We start from the raw sequence: 24685 nt of genomic DNA, 5'->3' as shown, positions 1-24685 counted from the left end.
ATTTGAACGGTGGCAGGGTCTGTAGTTACAGGTAATTAAATGTACTTCTGAACTTCAGACCATGAGGTAAATCACGGTGACTCTTAGTGCCTGTGTGTGAACACATCAGATTTTATTAGATTTGAATTATTCAGTTGATTTGAATTAAATCATCAAAATGCCTGAATATTCCAAGTATTGTTTGTACTTCTGAACAACTTGTTCTTTGAAAGGTGTTCCAGGAAGAAATAGTAATGATTAGGATGTGTGGAATAAGAAAGGAAAAAGTTGTGTAGTTATCACTGAAATGATGTTTTACATCTCTGAGTCAATTCTTACCATATTACTCATCATTTAGCTGGAAGGGCTGAGGAATGAATGAGGCGTATTTTCAAACTGGCATTTAGATGTGATAATAATAGCTGTAGTATTCTTTTTCCACTATTCAAAGTGACTTCCCTTCTGAAATACATTTGCAACTACTGTGCTGCCTGAGTCAAAACTGAAATGAAAAGATCAAATTTGGAGTTGAATGTTCAACAGAATGGTCATTTAAACCCACTTCTTACACTCAAATGAGTCATAAAGACATCTGCTTTGATTACTTGTCCTGCTGTTTTACACAGTTATGCTTTCTGATGATTCCCCATATTTGCAATTGATTATTATAATAATTTATATTCATTTACACAGTAATAACTGAACTTTCTGTTGTATAGCAAACGAAATAATCTTAGGCCACATGTCTGTTTGAAGACTTAGCTCTAATACACCAATAAAAATATCAGTCAGTAGGTGGTTGCAAATGAGTTTGGCACAAGATAGACTTAAGAAGAGTAAATAACAAGGACAACTGGTAACAACTGGTGTGATGAATTTGCTTTTGTTTGCCTTTGCAGTTCTGCATATACTCATCTGTATAAGCATAGAAGAAGCTGTGTGGATTCTTCTCTCCTAATTTGTTTCATTTTGTTGGAGATGCTTCATCATAACACTCAAATTTTTAGGTTCTGAAATAGCAGAGCTTAGTTGCTGGAAGGTTGGAAAATTTTTAGTCTAATAAAAAAATTTGATAGCTTGTGATGTATGTATGGCACTGGCTAAGATGTTGACTAATGTATAAATGATAAAGTATGCATTTAACCATCTAATTAACTATCTTTTAAAAGTGTTTCTTTGAAATATTGAGGGGAAAACACATCAAAAGGCAACTGACTAAACAGTAACTTGCTTTTGGAAGGCATGGAAGAATTTCCTGGAAATTGAGAAGGTGGTGGCTCTTTTCCAAATAATCAATTCTGAAACAGAGGAAAAAGGTTATTTTGTTAAATACAGTTGCTTATTGGATGAATTTGGCTGGAAACTACTGTGGTTTTTTTTTCTCATCCTTCACTCCTTGCTAACTCCAAGAAATGAGGCAGTGGGAACTGGGAACAGTTTCAGGGAGGGTGGAGTAAGTATCTCTTCGTATTGCCCTTAGGAAGAGCCCACACTGCATTAATAACACCTGCAACCCTGTTCATTCATAGTTTACATATGCAAGTACAATAATTTAATTATTTTTTATTTTAGTACTACAATAAATATGTGTTTATGCTTAGAATTTCCAGCTTGGTCTTAGTGTTTGCTTTTCAATATCACATCACTTTGCTCCCATCTGATTTTTCTTCCTTTTCAACATGGAAATCCCTTAATCCTGTTCTTACTATGGTTTTAGTTGGTTGGGGTTTCTTTCCCTACAGGTAGAAGTTCCTTTTTCAGCTTAAGTTACACTGGAACTTGTCTTTTGGCCTGGTCTCTGTGTGTTCTTTCTTCTGCTTAATGGTGCATGAATTTACCTTTGTGTAAAAAACCCAAAACCACACCTATGAAGCAAAAAAAGGGAATTTCTCAGTTTACTTTTGTAAATTATAGGGTAAAAAGGTGGAAGTAAGTTTTAACAAGAAAGTCCTGGGATAAAAAAAAATGTTTTAATGATTTCAGCTGTCTGTGTTTTGTTTTAGATTGTGATTTGGAGTCGTGGAGAATTCACAGTCTTTTCACAATGGGAGAAAGGACAGATTGTATGAAGTCGCATAGTTCGCTGGCTGAATACAGCCCCGTCAGTAAATCAGACAGGACAGATCCAAGTGACAGCAGTGAAATGCAGAATGGAAACCAAAACACAATGCAACTGAAGAAAGAAATATCTTTGATAAATGGGATAAGCCTTATAGTAGGCAATATGATTGGTTCAGGTATCTTTGTCTCTCCCAAAGGAGTTCTCATCTACAGCAAATCTTATGGATTGTCTCTAATAATTTGGGCAATTGGAGGGATTTTTTCAGTCTTTGGAGCTCTCTGCTATGCTGAACTTGGAACCACTATTACAAAATCAGGAGCCAGCTACGCATATATCTTGGAATCTTTTGGGAGCTTCATTGCCTTTATTCGTTTGTGGACCTCACTCTTAATTGTTGAGCCAACTAGTCAGGCAATTATTGCCATCACCTTTGCTAACTACATAGTTCAGCCTTTCTTTCCTTCTTGTGATCCTCCATATTTGGCTTGTCGTCTCATAGCAGCTGCTTGTGAATGTAAGTATTTCTTGACATTTGCTATGGTCATTTTTTATCCAAGGTCGAGTTGTATTAAAACAAATCCAGAGTTGCTACATACTGAATCTGCAGTGGTTTGTGTTGCAGTGGGGAAAAGAACAATATCTAGCGTATGAATAACTTGCAGGTATTCAGATAGTGAATTACCATTTTGTCATTGGAAGCAGAACAAGGTATTTAGCTCTCTCAAGTTTACTTCCATGGCAAAAATAGGGGAAAAGTTTTGGGTTTTTTCTCCTTCTGAGAGTTACATTAAATTGAACCTCAGGATAGTCTTGGTGTGGTCTAAGAGTGTTTGCAGAATAGCTATTATGCTGTAAATTCTGGTGTACTTTATTCTGCAATAGCTTCTCAATGTAGACATGCTTAAGTAATTACTCTGGTAGGGGTTCAAAAGATCAGTCATTCAAGATTATTCTTTATGCTTGTGATTAACATCAGTACAACAGGACCCATTGTAAAGTTGTTTTGAAAAGTGGAAACTTTGTGTGCATATAAAACATTGAAATGTTTGTAATCAGCCAGCTCTGTTAGTCGATATAGAGAATCGACTGCCCATGTGCTTTGAATCAGGACTGTTCTGCTGTATCAAGAGAATGAAACTGTGATTGTACTATGTGTATCATATTTCATCTTAGGTGTTTCCTATTAAATGTTTATATACATATTTTACGTTTCCAGTAAACACTGAAAAACATATTTCAGAAGGTTTGTATGGCAGTCCTTTGTCATGTATTGATGAGTTGCCAACATGCTGTGGAGTCTGCCATCCGTATCGATGTGATGCTTTTATCACACAGCTAATGGAGATCTTGGGCTTTTTTTAGTGTAAACAATATACTACAGGGAGGAGATGTACTGTTTCATGCTGATTCCTTTTTAAGGCAACAGGGAGTCTGTTGAAATTGCTCTAATGTTCCTGAATACAATTATCTGTATAGGGCTAGAATAGGGGAAAGACCAAGAGAGCAGTAATGAATGCTTCAAATACTTGACCTCTATAACTAGCAGTGAGCATTACCGCTTCCCTTTCCATGTTTCTAAGTTAAATTTGTTACTGTTGGGGAAGCACTGATAGATCCAGGTAGTGGCAAGAATAATCACAAACTTGTTCCACAATACTTGTCAGCCTCCCTCCGTCTCAGCAAAGGACCTGTAATGTCATGTTCACACTCCTTAAACAGGTATGCCCCAAGGTATCCTGGCACAGATTCAGTTGTGTGGGGCAATCTGCTCTTCCATTTAAAGTATCTCACATCTGAGGGGACTAGGCTTATATGAAAACAGTTCATCAAAAAGCAAGAAATTAAGACAAAGTGATTAAATTAAAGTTACTATGTAGTAGAAATTCAGTGCGGTGACCTGCACAGTTGCTGCTAAGAAAGGGAATTTACCATCTTTAGTGGAGAAACATGATGGCAAAGTCACTTTGTGTAGGTGGAACAGCTTACTTTAATGGTACATTTTATAATTCAAGTGCTTGTTCTCCCCAGCTATAGGTGTCAGGGCTGAGAGTCTCATCCGTGCTCTACAACTTACTTTACCTGTTACAGCCAGCGCTTTTCTTTGGCTTGGCAGTGCTGATTTGATGTGTTCTTAGCTCTGGGTGTGATTAATGCTTTATTAATGAAGTTGCTGAGAAGTCTGAGTATTGGTCAGGTAGAGGTTGTGAGAACAGGTGGGTTTGTTGTGGGGTTTCTTTTTATTCGTGTTTTTCCATAAAACTACTAAATCTGGTGTAGGATCAGTCTTAAGTGTTGCCCAACTGTGTCAATCATTTTGGCAATAGGGTGGCATCTGGTGCTACAGAACTAAACAACGATTCTTAGAGCTTTAAACAGTTAAATTATAATTAAGTTGAAGAAAACATGAAAGAATAATTTTAGCCAAAGGAAGAGGGAGGGGTTATGGCTTACTCTGATTCTTGGTTCTCTTTTTTTATTATTATTACTAACAGAGAGGAGTAGCATTTCATCTGAAGTAGACACCAAGCCGTAACTCACTAAAATAAGGAGTTAATAATAATTATCCCTGATGAAAGTTGCTTAAAAAAATGACTGAAATAAACCCTGTGAGCAAATACTCCATAGATAGCACTGATCATTAGGACTGAAGAGCAGAGACCAAGCAGAGTTGTTTTTTTCCTGAGGGCTCTTTGAGAACTCAGCAGCTCTGGCTTGAAATTTGATACAACTGTTTTTCTCCTCTCATCTTGCCAAGCTCAGTGGAATCTGGTTCACTTGGCCAGACTGTCAAGTATACTAGTGCCAGGCTTTTGAGATCATTACCTTTCCTTTGTTATCTTTTTTTAATTTATTACTTTTCTATTTGGTAATAGCGTTAAGTAGATTTTTATCTTAATAAAATATTTTATCTTGAATTATGGGAAAGGAAATAATTTATCACACTTTTTCATTTAATTTTGATTTGCTACGACCTTAACTCCTTAACCAGTCAAGCTCAGGTTTTATTTATGTGTATATTTAAAATGCATAGTACAAGAAAATTGTTTGGAGATATAAGTACAGTAGAATATAACCTTTTATTTGCTAGCTAGAGGAAAGAGATTTTGGGGAAAATATTTAAACTCCTGGGTTGGAATTAGTAATATAATGATAATCTGGGTAAGAAAAATAAGCACTGAATTACTATTTTGTTCAATAAAGAATACTGAAGATACTGAATCCTATTCAATATTTGGCATTTAAGTTCATGCAGAAGTTGTCTGGCTCTCCACTTGAGGAAGAAGTAATAAATGCAAAAGCAAAATGTTGAGAGCCATGAGAACAATGTATTTCAACAATAGCTTGAAAAGGGTTTATTGGGGAAGCTGATCATGTGAGTAAGTTTATTCAGCCACTGTTACTAAACTGTGAAATCTGAAAGTTTCACTTCAGGTTCCATAACGATGCTGTGAAATAGCTTTGGTGCTGGTTTATTCTGGGATACAGGGAAGAATATACTCATCAGTTCCTAAAAATCCAGATTGCGTTAGCTGTAAACTAGATAGATGATCTCCGGAGGTCCCTTTCAACCCCTAACTTTTTTAAAGCATATGTGATTTGGTCAGATCTGCTCTAACCTGACTTAATAATACCATTTAATACAACTGAAAAAGAACATTGAATTGCCTGTGACCACATCCAGTATTGAAAACTCATCCTCAGACTAACAAGGAAGGGGAAAAACATTTTCAAATGCTGTGTTAGTATGTTTCTCTTAAGGAGTTTTTAGATAATCTTTCATTTATTCAATTTATCAATATAGTTCTGATAATTTCGTGTAATATCTTAAGGATAGTTCCAGAGTGAAGCAGATGAGGGGAAATGTTAGAAAAATGGGCATATAATCAGTGAATGAGAAGGTCTTTTATTCCATCTTAAGAAACTGTATTATGACTCTTTAGAACATGTTTCCTACTGTTTTATTTAAACCAGTGTGTTTTCAGTACCAGTGTATTTTGTTTAGTTTAACCTAAAGAATTAGTATTACAGGTAAGTGCATATTTAGATTATAATGTGTTATACTCAGTACTGTTCAAATATTCTTTTAATTTTTCTTTTTTCTTTTTTGCCCTAGGTCTTCTAACATTTATAAATTGTGCCTATGTTAAATGGGGAACACGGGTGCAGGATATATTTACTTACGCTAAAGTCACTGCTCTTATTGTCATCATCATAACTGGACTTGTTAAAATATGCCAGGGTAAGCTTTTATTATTAAAGCAAAGGTTTGTATTTATCAGTGAAACTGCTTAGTGGTTTAAAGACTATAAAATTCCTCTGTATGTGTTATCAAATTCCTCAGGACAAGCATATTATAGCCACTTTGAAAACACCAATAGCACCAATGTCAGGCATCATCACGATATTATACCATGAGAAGCTGTCCTATCTCAGTTGACTTTGAACTGGGTAAAAGAAGGTAACTGATTGCTCAGCAATGTTGTGCAATTTACGGTCTGCAATATGGAATAATAAAGGAAATGAAAACAGCAAAATACAGAGCTAGCAAAATACACTTGGGGTGGAGAAAGCGGTAAATTTCTATGGGGAACATATTACTTTACAATGAGCTCAACTGATTTTTTATTTTTTTTCAAAATAAATTTTATGAATTTCTGAAACTGAAGTAAGAATTTGTAAGAACATTTGAGTAGATTTGTGAAGCAGCAGCTCTTTTTTTGGGTTGGTTTTTTTTTGCTCAGATTCTGAGTTTTTATAGCTGTTGAGAATTAGAAAGTTGCTGGTGTTTTTGATTTTTAATTTTTTTTTTTTTAATTTGTGTACTGGGCATTGTGTTGTCAGAGGAATTCTGAACTTAGTTTTGTTCTCCTTTGGCAAGAATTTATTGGTGTGTTAGGTTAACAAAATAATCCTACTTTCAAACCTGCCAGTGTGGCAATTTGTGTCCTTTGTTCTAACTGGTTATTGTTGAAAGTCCATGAGCAAGGTAATTACTGTACGGGAATATATACATATGTGAGCACCATGCTCCAGCATGTAATCCATAGCACACCTGCCCATCCCTTGTTTTGTACTAAGCTTGTTCACAAGCTCCCTTGTCTTTGTGTTACTAACTCAGCAGTTACTCTGCCTATGGCTGTGTGAAGGGAATAGCAATATCTGATTAAGGGGAAAAAAAGAGGAAGATGTGAAGATATTTGAGAGGCCTCAAATATTTGCCTGGCCAGTTCTGATGCAGAAGTCTACATGTACATAGTACATTTGCATAGTACTGGCCATCTTTTGGAGTTTTATAGTTACTCCCCTTTCTGTATTTGGGGGTGTGTGTATCTGTGTGTAAAATAGTCTGAGTACAAAAAGCTGCCATTGACGAGCTTGCTTAAAGTCAAAAGACAGCACAAGTTCTCACAAATACCAGTGCAAAAACCTGTACACTTTTTCTCTTACCTTGGGAAAATATTACCTCAAGTAACAATAATATGTTCTGTTAATTGTTCTCAGGTTTCTATTATGAGAGCTAGAATTTAAACACCCATTTAGGTATTTGTGTTGTGGGGTTTTTTTTGCCATAGCCATCAAAAAACCCCTAATCTTTGTTCTCTGCATAGGCTAAATGATTGAAAATTTAAAAGGATATAGAAGGATAGAGCGGATTATTTTATAAATATGGTACAAAAGATACCAGTAGCCTCTTGTTTGTAGCTTAGTCAGAACTTTACATTCCTAATCTTTTTTCTGCCACTGTGGACAAACTAGGTGTTCAATTATAGACCAGTATCATCCCCAGACCATTATTTTTAGTAGATTAAATGCCATGCTTATTCTCATTGCTGAAGCACAGGATAAAATTGGAAAAAAAGGGCTTAATAGGCAGCTTTGAAGGAATTAGGGTTTCTGAGGGGTTTTTGTATATATATGCCAGATTGAAAAAAAAACCTCAAAAATGATTTGCTGTATCTTATTATTTTCTGTACTTCATTGTGTCTTCCATCTACAGGGCACTCAGCGCACTTTGAGAACTCTTTTGAGGGATCGTCCTTTGATATTGGAGACATTTCCCTTGCACTCTATTCTGCCTTATTCTCTTACTCTGGTTGGGATACACTCAATTTTGTAACAGAAGAGATCAAAAACCCAGAAAGGTAAATGATTGGAGCTTTCTAAACCTGGATAGTTCCCAAGTTGCTTGGTTTGTGGCTGTCTTCACTAAAGAGCTCTGAGCCTTTACAGAAATGCTCATATTTAGATGGTAAGACTGTGGACAACCAGCAGCAAAGATTTACTAGTTCTAAACTACATTAAAAATTAAAAGAAAAAAAGGTAAGAATAAATGTCTAGATGATTGTAGGATGCTGGATTCAGCGCTTGGTAAGGTTCAGTTCAAGATGTTGCTACTATTATAATACTGCAGTGACACAGATGCATAAGTATTGTCTGTGCTATACTTATGTGTGCCATAATTCTGATCTCATATTTAACAATGTTTTCTTTTCCATAAATTTATGCTCTAAAAGTGTGACTGACTAAACTAATCTTGTTCAATTGTGAGTCTGTAAGCAGATGCCTTTGATGTTAAAAACAGTATCCCATTTGATCATTTTTACTTCCTATGATAGGCAACAGTTTAGATTGCTACAACTGAAAGATAAAGAAGGCAGATTATTTTTTTTATTCCCAGTTCTCCCAACCGATTGGTCCCAAGAGTTATTTGGTCCTTCAAATTATATTTTTCCACTGAAAGAGCTCCCCTTTTGAGTGCTGTTGCAATGCCTTTTAATCTTTAAGTTAATGTATTGTTCTCTGTTTTCAGTTGGATAGCTCTTCTATTAGGTGTATTATTTTGAAAAAGAATTTTTCTCACTGGACATTTAGCTGATGAAAATTTCTTTAGATTCATTTGCTGTTAATGGGCATCAGTGCCTAACACAAGATTTGTTCTTGGCAGCAATTGTAGTTGATAAAGTGAATTTCAAATTTCAGTTTTCTACATTGACAATTTTGGGGAATAATAAAATGTTCCAGACTCCTATAAAATTACTCCAAGGCTTCCATATTTTTCACATTCACTTGATGCATAGTATCCTCATCTTTGTCTAGTCAAAAGTCTCAGTCTTCAATTTAAATTTGAAATAACCCCTTGGCTTTAATCTTGGATGATGCCAAGTCCTTAAAATGTGCATTTCAGCTTTTTGTATCCTTATGTAAGATTTCTGAATTAATTTCTAAGTGTTTTTTAATTCTCTTTTGTGCAGTGAGGTTCACAGATCTCTTACTGTGAGCATACAACCTGGAAGCAGTCAGAACTCCCAGTTACTAATTTACTGATTTATATGGAGGGGGTGTGGTGTGTGTTTGTTTTTCTGCTGCCATGGCATCAGGCTGACCCAGATGGAGTTCTGGGCTTGGGGAAATTTTTGTGGAAACTTACGAAGTGCATTTCATTTTTCTGCTTTGTTGGGTTTTTTGTTGTTTGGGTGTTGTTTTGGGGGTATTTTTGGTTGTTTGGGTTTTTATGTGTGTGGATTTCTACTGCTGGAAAACATGTTCGTGGTAAATTCTCATCTGTGTCACCATGTCATGTTTGATTTAAAACTGGGGACATGCAAGAGTAACGCTCTCAGTTCTGCTTTCCCTTTGGAGACATCTGAGTATAGTTGCAAGCTTTGGGGAAAGAAGATGGGTGAGAAAAGCCAGTGCCTAAAATTGAAAGTTTGTTTCTCCTTCTGCTCTCTAGTTTCTCCCTGTGGAGCTACAGGCTCAGGGCTGCAAGTTTATACCACTTTACATTGGGAGATTTGCAGTGTCTTTATGTTACTCTAGACTGTTTTTGTATTATTTTCTAGCCATGCAAACAAACCATATCCTGAGATTTACAGCTGTGTAGGAAGTTCGGATCTGCCCCCTTTATCTCTACCTTCTGCAGCCTGATTAGTTTGTTATCTGCAGTGATGAGTGCAGATGAGGAGATCAGGGGTTTGGTTTAGTGGCTCTGCCTGCATCAGTTCTAGAAGCAGGTGCTAGAAGAACAGCAACATTCTCCAGAGAGAATGAGTACAGGGGCTCAAAGCTCTGCCCCTGTGGGTTCTAGCTGTAACTAATGTGGCAAGTAGGCAGTAATTTAGTTTGTAAATTTGAAGGCTGTCATTACTGGTCTGGGAATCCCTGTGTTAGGGTACTAGAAGAGTAGTTCTGTAGAATCCCTTTTTACACATGATTTGGGCTTTAAGTTACTGCAAAAAAATATTTTTTTTTTCAATTTTAGTATTCTATTTTAAATTCCTAGTTTTAAATTAAACCAAAGTCTTCAAAGACTTCTGAAATATTTATCCTGTCTTCATATTTATCCTGTCTTCATACTTCTTTATCTCTAAGGTAAAGGATGCAAATAAATGTTTATTCTGTTGGTTTGGGTTTTCTTTTTTTGTTGTTTTACAGGAACTTGCCACTGGCTATTGCAGTGTCCATGCCAATTGTGACTGTTATCTATATTATGACCAATATAGCTTACTATACAGTGCTGGATGTTGATGCTGTTCTATCCAGTGATGCTGTGGCAGTGGTAAGTTGACTGTGTGGTATTTTGCTGTGTTGTTATAGCACTTCACTGTATAGAGGAGGACAGAACAGCTCATCATGATTAATTTAATCTTAAATAGAAAAGTAGTTAATGAAATCACATAATATATTATTGGATTTATTAAAACAGGCACATATGCATCTTGTAATGTATTCTGTGATGATGTGAATTAGACTTGTGTCCTTTGAGCTGACTGTAAATTGGACTCATTAGTACATAAATCTTCTCTGTTCCTTCATGCTGTGGTATTTAGAAAGCTGGAGCCTTGTGCAGAATGGTGCTGCACTGAGCTACATTCTGTTCAGCTAATAATTGGTGCAGTGCATATCTGTTAATGGATGTGTTGCAGCTCAGCCCTGACAAAATTTAGCTTGATCTCCTTTTCAGTAATTAAAACACTGTCTTCCCAGCATTGTATTAATTCCAATCACTTAATATTTTGAATTATTTTTGTATATGGGTAGAAGTTTGGATCCAATTAGAATACATAAGCTTCTTAAAAGTAAAAGCTGGTCAAAACATGTTTTATACTTAAAGGTAAGCATTAAGCAAGAGTGAAAGGGAGTTTTGCCCTGTAGCTAGTAAATTAATTGGATAGTTCTGGTTACCATTTCCTTTAGATGTGAGGCTTGGAAAATTTAATCTTTTTCGTCATTTCGATTGGAAGAAAAGTAGCTTTCCTCCAGATTTAGATGCCCAGTTGGCTTCTAAACTTTAAGTAGTTAGACAATGAATACACAGTTTTAAATACATCAAAATGAAGGAAGAATTCTCTCTGTTCCCACAGAGGATTGCTGTTATTAAAAAGTGGTTTAGCAAATCAGCAAACTCATTTCAGGTATTTAAGCAGATGGTTTCACAAAACCACTTACTTGACTTTCTTTCAAACTTGAGAAATATTTATGTTTAAGGTAAACTTTCAAAACAGTATCTGGTAAATCTGGGGTGTAACTTGTGATTATGCAGATGTTTATTCCAAAATGTATTGAGAGTAAATAAAATTTAATTTTTTGCCTCTTTATAGCAGGGACAACAGAGTTGTCATAAAATATATAATGAAAAACTTAGTAAAACACTTCTGGATGGAACCAAGTGAGACAGAAAATACTTAATTTCGAATCAGCATATGCTCAGGGGTAATACAATCTCCAGAAATGTTTATTTCTGTTGTAGGCTACAGTACCCTGTATAACATACCTTCCAGTGACTCAACAGAATTTTAATTCTTATCTATAGTTAATTAATCCAGACAAAATTAAAAGCCAATACACAGTTCACTCTCTCTGTCCTGACTTCTCTGAAGCAATGCACTATTGTTTTTTTCTAACAAAGAAAATTCTCAGAAAATTTGCTCCTTTGACAGCAATGAAGCCCTGCAGCAATCCAGCCTGTCTTGTTCTGAGCCTACACTGCTGCTCCTGGCCTTTGTCCTCATGGAGGTTTATATGGGTATTCCGTGAATGGAATCAGGGAACCTGATCCAGCCTGGGAGACTGGGGAATGATTCACTGTCAGCCTGTCTGATCTGTGTTGCTGTACAAAGCAACTGCAGCAGCAGTGGGTGGCCAGATAAACCGGGGGTGAGAGATGCCTGAGCCTTGCGGCACATGTGAAACCCAGGCCTAAATTCTCATGGTATTACATACACTCACTTACTTGTTTCTTGATATTGTTCTTGACCAAAAGTGAATATATATTTTCATGTGTGTATACTTTCATGTATATACACATGCTGTGTGATTTTAACATGAAATTGTGATGCTCAGAACTGGACAGATCGGGTCTTCCTCTCTAGTACAGAATACACCTGGACATGAAAAAAATACATCTGGACAGGAAAGCTTCAGAATGTTATAAATCCTTAGTCAATCTAATTGCATAGAGAGATACTGGGGAACCAGAATGAGAGTCAAAGAACATGTTTGTGATTTCCAAATTTATCGGGGGTTTACTTCTTGTGCTAGTTTTAATGAATTAGCTGAATGAATCATCTTGGAGGTCTAGAGCTGTGCTTTTTCACTAGATCTCAGGATTGCCAAATGCTCACACTTAAAAGTTTAATGTTCTATCTAAAGGAATTCTTGCTGAGACGTCTTATCAGCTGGCAAACAATGGTATTCTGATTGCCAATATTTATATCCCTTTTAGATTGACAAGGTGAAAGTGTAGTTGAAGTTTAATACTTAACACATGACTCATTAAAGATTCCTTTTCATTGCTGCTATGAATTTAATTGCCCAGTTTTATGAAACCAACTTTAAGCTTGATCTAGTAATAAATTAGTAAGTAGTGTGGACCTCTGAAAGGGTGTCTGTAGGACAGAACTGTTGACACTGAGGTCCTGTGGACTGAATGCTCGTGTGTGGTTGGATTGCAGTAGGGGAGGGCAGTAGGAATGCCCTTGAAGTGCATCTTCCAATGTAGTCTGTTGTAGAAAGGAAGCTCCCTTTAGCTCTGATACTGAACAGTTTGAATGAAAAAGCAGTAAATGACAACAAAAGGTAGAGTTTCAAAGGTGCACTTGCACACTACAAGTGCAAAAGTGCACTTGTAGTTTTCTAGTGAATAGAGGGGAGGAAAGAGCACTGCTGACTGTAATGGTCTGTAGAACTCTCCTATAATACAGAAATGTAAAAATGTTTGGGGTGAAATTTCTCAGGGCGGGTGGGGTGGAAGAGAATTTTATCCACAGTGGAATCTTTAAGAAGACTTAAGGCATTGTGGTTAGTGGATAAATGAAGAAAGGACATGAGAATTAAGCCAATCCAAACACTAAGCTGATGAAAATGAGTCACTTTGGTCTGCTCACATGTTCTGCATGTGATACAGGATACAGATTGCAGTAGTTTCCATATTGCCTTCTACATAGTTGTAGAGTGAAAATTACAATGATTTTTTTTAAAGCAACACAATAGTAATATTGCTGCATTTTAGAGCCTTTCGTGTAATAAAGCAGTAGTTAAATTTACTCTTCCCTTGTTGCTATTTTAGGAAGGCATGTAGTGGGTTTTTTCTATTCATTTTGGTTGAGAAGCTTTGAGCTGGAAACCGGGGGTGGGGTGTGTGGGCAGGAGCTATTTCTAGTTTCCAAATAAAGAGTGTAAAAGTTGTATGTGAAATGAATACTAGTAATAATGTAGCTTTGCACATCACTTTGCTTACTATTTTTCTTGGTCCCTGGGAGGTGAAAGGAGTCTTACCAGGGGTGATAAGGAACAAAATGATAAAATGTCCTTTTACTTCAGTATTAGCATCATTGTGGTATATGTCCAGTGTCAGGGCTAAGAAACTCAGTTCTTCAGCTCTTTTTTGTTTAAGTGACTTTTAAGTATAACAGCAACAGCTAGCTTAGAAGTTCTGCAAATGGTCTTCAGAGTTGCTGATCATGTAAAAATCACTTCCTTTTTCAAAGATTCCTGTCGAGTTTCACAGTTGACTTCTGTTTCACTCCTTGTCCAGACCATCACAACCCTTACTGTTAAGTTTTATGTACATCAAGCAGTTACTCTGTAGCACAAACACACCTGAATAAATAAAAGCAAAAATTTTATCTCATCTTTTCCTGTCACCAATCAACTGTTTTTTTTTTTTTTTCTTTTGCATCTTTCTATCTTCTGTTTGTGAAGCAGGCAGCTGGCTCCACAAGCACTTTAGGGGCTGCTTCATCTTCTTGCAAGGAAACATACTGGTGTCAGCACGTAGGTTGTTACTCGCTTCCTGTGTGTGGTCACGTCTGTGTGGTTTTTGATTGAGCCCAGGCAGTAGGTGATATTTAACAGCTTCTTTTCCAAGTAAAAGCTAAAGACGATTCCTGGTGGAAGCAAATGGTTTTCCTGCATCTTTCTTGGAGCTTTGTCAGTAGATTGGGGTTAAAGCTGCCAGCTTCAGTTACATCTTTGAATACCATCTTGTGAATCCAGCCTTGATCAGTCCTATTTAGCCTGGTGTATTCTTATTCTAGAGCAGACTTGCTTCACTTTGACATGTCATCTCCCTCCAGGAAGCAGGAATGCATGAGGCTGTGTGTTCTGGCTGTTTTGTTATTCTTTGGTGTATAGTTTAGCAAATGATGAGTCTGTTTCTTCTAACTGAATTCAAGCAGATGTTCTTAAGTTACTTTTAGACCTTTTGGGTATTATTTCTCTTCCTTTATTTGGACAGTCACTGGCTTCTTTTCTGAAGAGCAAGATCTGCTTGTCTTCAGCTGCCAATGTCACGTGCATGTTCTCTGCTTGCACTGGCACTTCCCAGTCAGGTTCCTTTGGATGAAATGCACTTTTGGTACCTTACAATGGAAGAACTCTTCATTAGGGACAGGCAGTTGCTTTTAGAACAGAGCAGTTTAATAAGTCATCTGCCTTTCATTCTTGGAGCTAGCCATAATTTGCTACCAATGCAGCACTCCACTTGCCAATTAAGTAGTTCTCTGAGGCCAAGCTGAAAAGTTGAGCCAAAATTTCAGAGAGTGCTACAGAATTTTTCAATATAAGAAAGGTAATAGACTTTGGAAAACACTGAACCCTGATGCTGCAGCTAGCTATTAAAAATGCTAAGAACAGGATAAACACCTGAGAAGATTCAGATGAAGTATCTTCAGCACCTCTATGAAGACTGAAACAAAACTGTTCCACTGGTGAAGCTGGCATCTGTAATCTTAATGTGGGCCATGCAGAAGAGACAGGTTACATGCAGTAAATGTGTGATATGTTAACATAGTAGAGTAGTGCTGGTTTCTCTTACCGTAGGAGTGTATTGAGTGACCTAAAGATGAAGAGAGAATTCCATGCTGGATCTTGCATTGCACTGGTACCTTTTTCTCCAAGAAAAGGTGTTGCCAGTGATACAAGGAAAGAATTATGTCTGCCTGAGTAGAATCAATCAGTGGAATGGTGGTTGAAGCGTGAATTATAAGACACCTGAAATTAGAAGAATTACAAGAAACCTCACCCACTCAGCTTCCCAATTACCATAAGTCATATTTTCTTTGCTTCCTTTAGGAAGTACATCCTTAAAGGCCCAAGAAGCTAAAAAATGAGAAAACAGACTGCCAGATCTTCCTCTTGTGTGGGAATGTATTTATACTCTGCCTCAAGAGACATGTCAAAGCAGACTTAATTGCACTTCCAAGATACTAGTCAGATTGCTCATATGTATTAATCTTCTTACTGTTATGTAGGACTTTTGGAGTGAGAATCTTACAGACCAGAACCTGAAAAAGCTCACATGTGATAGGATCTTGAAATGAGCTACATAAAGAGGATCTATAGACAGCTTTTTAGCATTCCTAATATAAACACCTCATAAGCTTTGGGTATAGTTTTGTGTAAGTTTCTTATTCATGTTAGACTACGTTCTCTTCGCATTTATCCATCTTACCAACACTGTTCAGTGCTTTGCCAGCCTAGCACGTGTTCATAGCTCCATATGTTCTCAGTGTAGTCTGACATTATGTGCCTCTAAGTGCATATTTTGTGTGCAGCTCAGTATGAAGAAACAGCTCTCATCTTGTGATCTCTAACCTACATGTGGGTCTTTCTAATTGTCTGTGTGCCAGAATTACTGGGTGTGAGGCAATATCCAGTGTATTTTGTTGTGGCAGCTCTTTATGTGGAGCAATTCCCACTGCTTTTGTTTGAACCTGTTTGTGTAGAAGTGTTGCTTGGACCCTGAAAAGGGGAAAAAAAGTGTTCTTGCAGACCATTCACAAATGACCAGCTGATGACCATGAGATCAAACCAACCCAAGATAAAAATAAAATGCGGTTAAATCAGCCATTCATGTCTTGAAACAAAGCTGTAATTTAGTTTTTGACCGTTCTTCTGGGAGTAATGTAAAGAAGTGCATGACTGGAAGCTTCTTCTTCCTTCATTATTATTCCCTGTTGATGGTTTGGGACAAAAAATAATCAGGACTTGGGAACAATTCCAGGTGCATGTCTTTCTCCAGTGTGTGCGTGTATGTGTATATCTTAAGTGGCAAATGGATGGGAGGGTATAAGAGGACTTTATCTATAATTGCAAGTGCTGTATCAGCCACTGAATTCTCTTACTGTTTCCTAGCTGTTAGAAGCAGTTACAGTTCAAGTCTGAACTACAGGACTTGTCAGACTATAGCAGAGATGACAATTTAATCTCTTAATCCTTCTTGCTCTTTAGACTTTCTCAGAAGAATCCTGAGAAGAAATCCATCCCCATAGTGGTGGCTTTCTCCTGTTATGGTGGACTAAATGCTTCTGCTATAGCTGCCTCCAGGTAGGCTCCTCTGTCATCCTCTGCATACCCTTCCAAATGCTCCATTCTTCCTCTGTTTCCAGCTCATTTGTTTTTATAAATGCATTTCACTACTCCCAGAAGTAGTGGTAGTTGAAGTGAAATTGGTCAGTTACTCAGTTCAGAGCCCAGGTCTAGTTCATTTGTGGAGGATCCATGATTGTTCAACTGCAGTTTTAGCAGAAAGCAGCCACTAACTCTTCTCCCTTCCCCCCTTTTCCTCTTGGCACAGTGCACGTGCTGTATGTGCTTGATAACTTGATTGCTTTTTGTCCTTTTCTCTGCCCTTGTTCCTTACACAAAATAACCCTCTGATATGCACACCATTGAATGCTTGTTGTGGCCAGTTCCACTTATGCTTCAGTAATGCTTTCTGCAGGAATTGCTGTAGAGATCTTTGCTTTTATCATTGCTTACAAGAGAGTATAGCTCAGCTTTGGAGAAGACATTTCTTGGCATCTGTTAAGATGGGGGTGTTGAAGGAAATGTGTACCCTGAAGTATAAAAGTGTGTTTATTGTCCCAAGTACTGATACATGAGCTTGGCTGATTTTTCTGTTAGAAATTAGGGTGAAACCCTGTCAGAAAACACCTGTATAAAGGCAGATGGGTCTAAACTTGTCATGTTAAGCTGTTAAATACCACTAGAAAGTTTTGCCAAACTTTCAGCTGGCACCTTTCAACTTTTGTTTTGCTAAAGGATCATTTTGCGGGCAGACCTACTTGGCAAATCAAGCCAAACCTTTGAGATCTTTCTCAATTAAAATACTCATTTTCCTTACATCATTGAAGGAAAAGTTAAGCTCTTGAATTAATGTTCTGCCCTTTACTCTCTCAGGCATCCCAAATGCAGCCTTAGAAAGTCCATTTGAAATAACAATGTTTGGTAAAGCCTGTCACTAGGTTATTCTCTCTTTTGAAGAATCTGACTTGTACAGATCTAGGGAAATTAATTATTTAGACTTTGAGCTGGATCAGCAGTTTTTATACAGAATATAGCTTGCATCCACAATGCATCAAATCTTTAACGTCCTGATCTGTATATAAATTGTGGCAGTGATGCCAGAGCTTTGTCCTAACTCTTTGTAGGATTTCCTGCTCATAGGAGTGATCGCTTTTTTCCAGGATGTGTGAAACTTCAGTGTATCTTAGAAAGATTGGATATACATCATAGGATGGAAATAGCCTTTGAGGTAGTCCCACATCCGGCATTCCACACTGGCCCATTACTAGATGATTCAAAAGGAAATGGGAAATGCTTGTTAAGAACAACTGCCTTTTGGAGGAAGAAGTTTCTCCAAAGGACATGCTAGCTAATAATCATCCTGGTGCTTTGGATTACTTTCGTCTGTTTTCTCTCACTTCTTTAACTTTAGCTGTTAATATTACTTACCTAAATGCTTACCCTTTAGGCAACTTTACTAAACATCTTAATTCTCTAACAACTTGCTGAGTGAGTCCTGTATCCTAGCTTTATATATTAAAAAAAAATAATATTCTCTAGCAGTTTTAAGTTTGGTGTCTCAGAATTTCACTTGCTGTTTCACTTCAGAGATCAGTAGTCCAGGTTTAAATCATCCTTTCAAATAATAGAACAGTTAGTCTATTAGATTTTTCATCTGGCCCTCATTCTTACTTATTCTGGAGAAGTTGTCTTAGTTAATTTGCTGGATCATTATGAATTACATTCTGCTTTGGGAGACCAGGTTTCTCAGAGTTGCGTTTAGATCCAGTAAGGATCTGAGAGAACCACTGTGTGTTCTAGGAATTATTTATTTTGAGCAGCAGAAATCTTGTGTATACAGTATCATAAATTGTTAATTTCTTGTTTAGCTTCATTTGACTGAAATTGGGTAGTGCATGGTATACAGAGCACATCTCTTACGGGATGGCCTTTTGCTAAATTGATGTTGTGATTTTTAGCATTAAATAGGATTCATGTTTGGATTAGTTCTTTTATACTTCTCTCCTGTTAATTTGTATAATTTCTATGGGAATCTGTGTGTGCATTTTTCCAGCCCTTTGTTGAAGCTCCACTTTGCAGGAAGCAGCATTAACACATACAGACCAAAGGAGCTCAGGAAGAGTTGTGTTAGTAAGAATCCCAGTGACTAACAGTTGATGCATTGACTTTCAACCATTTGGCAAGGTTCCTTAGCAGCAGGAAATCCTATCTGCTTCTGATGAGGGTCAGTTAAATTATGCAGAAGCATGGAATAAATTTTGCTTTTTACTGTAAATGACGGTGTGCAGCTAAGCAGAGTTGGATTCTGAACCTTAACCTGGATCATATGCTGAAACTTCATCTGTTAACCCAGACAAAGAACAGGAAACTCTAACAGGACAAGCTTTGGTTTATGTCAGTGACTTTTTTCTGCCATTTTATGGTTTGAAGATGGATGTTACAGCAAGGATTTTGTCTCATGAAAACCAGTCGTTCATTTCACACACACCCACACACACACACACACAAATATGAAGTCATTCAGGCTTTTTTTGACCTACAAAACCATTTGTAAAAGAGGTCATAATTAACTGCTTTTGATTCTCTTGTGCCGGGAGTAATTAAATAAAAATTTGACCATGGTTAAATCCAGATAGCATTGTGTACTGCAAACAAAGGCCAGTTCTGAATGTTAATCCACTGTGACTGAACTTCCTAGCTCATAGATGTTATGATGAAGACCAGTAGTTTAAAGGGGAGGTCAAGGGGAAGGTGTTTCAAAATACTAAAATATTAAAAAGTTAAGAAAATTTTTGTAATCGAAAAGACAGGAGAAAGTTGAACCACTATATATACTTTCTATGTCTGATGATCTTGAAATAGCTAAAGCAAGAGAGAGCGAAGAAATTGATTAAGAGAAAGGTTCATAAGAAGGTTTAGATACCTGCTGCCTGCTAAGATGTGAAATGTTCTAATATCCCCCATATCCTAAGGGCTGATTTGAGTATCACACAGAATTTATGTACCTCTCTGTAAATAGTGCTTTCTTGCTGACTAAAGGAGACGTGATCCTTTTGCTACCATGACTGTTAGTTTGCCTCAGTAACAGTAATTTAGCTATTAGTAGGTAGAATTGGAGTAAGAAAGCTTCCACACATGTCTTCTGAACACAGCCTGAGTAGTTTCTGCTTAACTCCAAACATGGCTGTCAGTCTTCATGTATTAAATTTCTTGATTTTTCAAACATTTTGTCTGATATTCTAAGTCCTGCTCCTTTTGTTTCCTCCATCTGGGTGGCTGAGCAGAATTGGCCAGGACAGTATCTTGCAAATAATGACCAACTTTCAGAATAGGTCCCAGATCACTGGCAGTCAATGACTTACCACTTGCTGTGTTAAACTGTGATGCTGCTGGCTTCTTGGTTCCACAGCTCTAGCATGGAATGTCACCAGACACATCTTGCCATATTGTCTAGCAACATTGACAAATGACTGCTAGTAGGATACTTGTTCTGTCATTTCCCATGTTGTGAACATAGAGCCCAGAAGGCCTGCTGGTGGAGCTAAAGGAAAAGAAGGTGGCTTAGGAAATGAAAAAGAAGGAAAAATAGATTGCTAGAATAGTATCTACTAAACAGTAGGTGTGATGGTGGCTGTCATCTGCAATATGGCACTTTGTTTTTTGGATATGTAGTAATATTTTTGTCATGTATTCCCTGTAGTCACTGTTAACCCTTGAGTTGTGAACTTTAGTTAGATAAAATATATCAAGTTTGGTGAGAAAATTCTAAAAACATTTTGTTCTCCTTTGTGAGTAGAAAAATGTGAGTTCAGGTGCTTGGCTGAAGAAGGTTTTTCTTATTTAGAATATATAAAAATTTAAAAAGTTCTGTGCTGCTTTGTGCTGCATTATGGATTGACCTTCTTATATTACTGTTTTTCCATGCAAACTTATTTTCATGTCATTTTTTTACATATGCTTTCTTGGAGATCTTTTTCATGTTTCCTTTTTCTCTCCCCTTTCATTAGACATTTGCTGACAGGGTGTTTGGTATCTTCAGCTGGACAATTCCCATTGCTGTAGCCTTTTCTTGTTTTGGTGGACTTAATGCTTCAATTCTAGCATCATCAAGGTATTGTATATCTCTTTGTGTTTGGCAACTGTTCATGGGTATTTATATACAATACTGTTAAGCTCACCTGTTCCAAGAGTGGCAAAAACACTTTCGTAACCAAATCTGATAAACAGCCACAGTAAAATAAGAGACCTGAATAAACCTTGCTGTGTGTATACATACACCCTTAATACTGCCTTACTTCCCCAACATTCCCAGCTGTATGCAGAGTACAGTTAAACATAAACAAAGGTTGTCTGCATGCCTAAGTTCTCAGGCCTTCTGTTTATTTGGACTGTTATCTTCCATTTTAACTCATACAATAACTCTAGCAAGTTCTTGTTTTCAAATATATTTACATAAAACTTACTTTAAAAATCAGTACCTTTAAGCTTTTTTCGAAATAGAAAGTTTTAGAAGTTGCTACTGCTAATAATCTGCAGTCAAAAAGCTTAGTATAAAATACAGCAGCTTTCCAGTGAGCGCTCACTATGCGTGTGACTGGTGAAAATTGTCAATAGATTTCTTTCAGGCATTTTAACATCCTTCCTGTCCATTGAATGTATGTGCAGTGCCTCTGAACTGTGACCTGGTGAATCAGTCAATACAGAACAATTTGCAGCTGATAAAAAACTGCAATCAGCATGTTAACAGCATGTTATTAAGAGCTTATCTTTTAATGGGGATTGTACAGTACATCTTTACCAGAAGGGTTGAATCCATGTTTAGGCTTAAAGGATGGAAATTCAGTAGTGTAAACACCTACTTGGACTGTTATTGTTTGATTTTTCTGTAATACATTCTCTCACCTGTGGCCTCAACTTCTGTTTTCTGGTGTGTTTTTCAGGCTATTTTTTGTAGGGTCTCGAGAAGGTCACCTTCCTGATCTGTTGTCTATGATCCACATTGGGAGGTTCACACCTGTGCCAGCACTGCTCTTCAACGTAAGTTCTTACTGCTTTTCTTTTGAGATACAACTATGAATTTTTTAAAGGAAGACTTTAGAACTAAAGCACAACAGGTAACTTCAGATTTACTACCATTGAGGTGATTTCTGAGAGAGTGAATTTGACAAGGTATAATAAAATCATGGAGTAAAAAGTGTTACTTTCATGCCAAAAGCAGCATAAGCAGTAAGTTGCAAACTTGTGTTGTTCATCTCAATCCTGTTCTTTTTTGACAGTGTGTTATGACCCTTATTTACCTGGCTGTGGAAGATGTCTTCAAGCTTATTAATTACTTCAGTTTCAGCTACTGGTTTTTTGTTGGTCTGTCTATTGCTGGGCAATTATATCTACGTTGGAAGGAACCAAATCGACCCAGGCCTCTTAAGGTAATACTTGCCAGTTACAGAATTATTTTAAATCCCTCTCTTCCACGTAAAAGTACTGTCTGGGCCATACACATCTAAAGGTTACAAATTCAGCAGGACATAAAAGATGGTTTCCATTTTATAATGCACCTTGGAAGCTGCCTGTCTGCTAAGATAAGAAGAAATTATTGTCGTATTAGTGTACTGTTTCACTGTATGTTAGTTCAATCAGTATCCCTTCTCTCTGACAACTGGAGAGTGTCTCAGTAGGCTAACACAGTTAGCCTAGACGTTAGAAATCTCTGATTAGGAATGTTTAAGTTAATTCTGTCAATGTGGATCACATTTATCTCTGGTGGTGTTTCAGTTCAATATCTGAACCTCTTTTCCCTTCTAGTATTTTAAGTTGATACTCTACACAAAAAAGTAATTCTCATTTCCTGAGTTCTAGTGGATTTGCCTAAAAACATTGCACACTGTTACACAGTTTCTTTTGACACAGTAGTTACCATGCTTGATTACTTATGCATTTTTCAGCAGCAGATCTAGTTAAGAATAGTTCTGCAGTTTGCTTATGATTCCACATAGCCAGATGTACAAGAGGAAGAGTAGGTAATTCCATAAAGTAAGGTTGAGGGGGAAAACTCTGTAATTCTCACCAAAATGATTATAACTGTAGACAACAAATATTTCCAGTAACATTGTTTTGTTTTTTCTGTCTGCAGCTGAGCGTGGCTTTCCCAATAATATTCTGTATATGCACAGTATTTCTGGTGGTAGTACCACTCTACAGCGACACCATAAATTCCTTGATTGGGATTGCCATTGCTTTATCTGGGATTCCAGTCTTTTTCTTGGGAGTCTATTTGCCTGCTTCAAGGAGACCTCAGTTCATCAACAAGATTCTATGTAAGTTTCTTTGTAGATGGAGCTGTTTCTAGGAAAGATGGAAATTAAACAGGTGAATCTCAGTTGTGGTTAGTTGACTCCAGTCAGCAGCTAAGAACCCACAGAGCTGCTTGCTCACCAGCACCCCCAAGCAGGGCGGGGAGAGGATAGGAAAAACCAAGGCAAGAAAACTTGCTGGTGGAGATAAAGACAATTCAGTAAGTGAAAGAAAGTGAGGGGAGGGAGTGAAACCCAAGTGATGCAAATGCAATCGCTTACCACCTCCCACAAGCAGACCATTGTGCTGCTATTCTCCAAGCAACAGCTACTTTGAAAGACATTCTCCCACATGGATGTCCTTCTTCCTCTAGCCCAGTTTTTATTGCTGAGCATGACATCATCTGGCATGAAATATCCCTTTGCTTAGTTTGGGATATCACAGAAGAGCTTTAAACATTGTCTGTTTAAAAATTGAGTGGAAGGCATTTCTTGTATTTATAATTTGTTTTCCTTACGAGAAGTGAGGCAGGATTCTTGACAATGAACTTTCATTAGTCAGATGCATGTTGTGTAATTAGAGTTGAGATCAATGGCCGTTCTGTTGATTTATCTCCCGATTTCCTATGCAGGTGCGGTCACAAGAAACATGCAGCTGCTCTGTTACTGTGTTTTAACAGAGATGGACACAAATGATGAAAAGAAGTCAGAAGACAAATCCAACTAAATTTTCAAAGCCATTACAAGAAACAGGAGGGAGGATAAAGCAATCATAACAACAAAAGGGAAGAGATGGAAGTGGGAAAAAATGGGAGAACTGTTTCCATTGATTTTTCAGAGGCACTGAAAAGGAACTTGCTTGCGGTTGGATTCCCCACATAGCTCGTGCCCTTGCAACACCCTCCTGAATGAACTGTGGCATAGTTTCACTGCATAATGATTACCTGCTCTTTTCAGACACACACAAGCTATGTGTCAATACTGTTCCTTCTTCAGAATTGGTAATAAAATGGTAAGAGCTAATGGATCAAATTAGATTTCTGCAAAACGGTGCAGTGAAGGAACGCGTTAAGTTAGACTGAAAGACCAAGAGTCATTTCCAGCTTAATTCTGATGGATGTTTGCATGAAGTGATTTGCTGTGCAGTTCTTATCCCAGAAGACTACTGGTCAGAACCACCTACCTAATTTGTCATTATTAGCAGTAAAATGAGTAGTTGTGCTACATTATTTAAAGACTGAACCAACCTTTCTCCCTTAAAGACAAGTATTCTATTCTGCATGCTATGTGACAATGTGGTAGCTGACTGTGACAGGGATTTAATCAACAAAACACCTGGGCAGTGAAGATTTGATTAACATTTGATGATTCTTTCCTTTTAACCTGTTAGTACTTGGTCCACTTCTGACAGGCTTTATGAAACTTCCAAAATTAAAATGTTCAGTTTGAAGCTTCTCAGCATTTGTTTCTGAACTGTTTCAGTGAACACGTTAGTGTTACTTCAGCAGTCAGAAAATTTCTTCCAGTGCTCTTGACTAGAAAA

The 24685-nt window shown here is 37.3% G+C and overlaps 1 protein-coding gene across 1 annotated transcript; it reads left to right on the top strand.

Annotated features, from left to right (window-relative positions):
- Positions 1–1987: 1987 nt before the first annotated feature.
- Positions 1988–24598, top strand: SLC7A6 (solute carrier family 7 member 6). The gene is made up of 9 exons (XM_084270217.1): positions 1988–2555; positions 6156–6281; positions 8040–8184; positions 10478–10601; positions 20860–20963; positions 21793–21889; positions 22129–22278; positions 22983–23166; positions 23775–24598. Exons 1-9 carry the CDS (start codon positions 2024–2026, stop codon positions 23867–23869), a joined length of 1557 nt encoding a protein of 518 aa, XP_084126343.1. The 5' UTR covers positions 1988–2023; the 3' UTR covers positions 23870–24598.
- The last annotated feature ends 87 nt before the right edge of the window (positions 24599–24685 follow it).

This window comes from Gallinula chloropus, assembly GCF_964237585.1.
Source record: "Gallinula chloropus genome assembly, chromosome: 13".
NCBI classification, from domain to species: Eukaryota; Metazoa; Chordata; class Aves; order Gruiformes; family Rallidae; genus Gallinula; species Gallinula chloropus.
Note: the sequence above shows the minus strand (reverse complement) of the source record. Positions and strands in the feature narration are given on the sequence as shown.

Bases quoted from the DNA above. Each gene is read 5' to 3' on its own strand.
- SLC7A6 (XM_084270217.1), top strand. From the start codon at position 2,024: ATGGGAGAAAGGACAGATTGTATGAAGTCGCATAGTTCGCTGGCTGAA. The intron at 21,890-22,128 runs GTAAGTTCTTAC...CTTTTTTGACAG, and splicing joins TGCCAGCACTGCTCTTCAAC to TGTGTTATGACCCTTATTTA. The intron at 22,279-22,982 runs GTAATACTTGCC...TTCTGTCTGCAG, and splicing joins ATCGACCCAGGCCTCTTAAG to CTGAGCGTGGCTTTCCCAAT.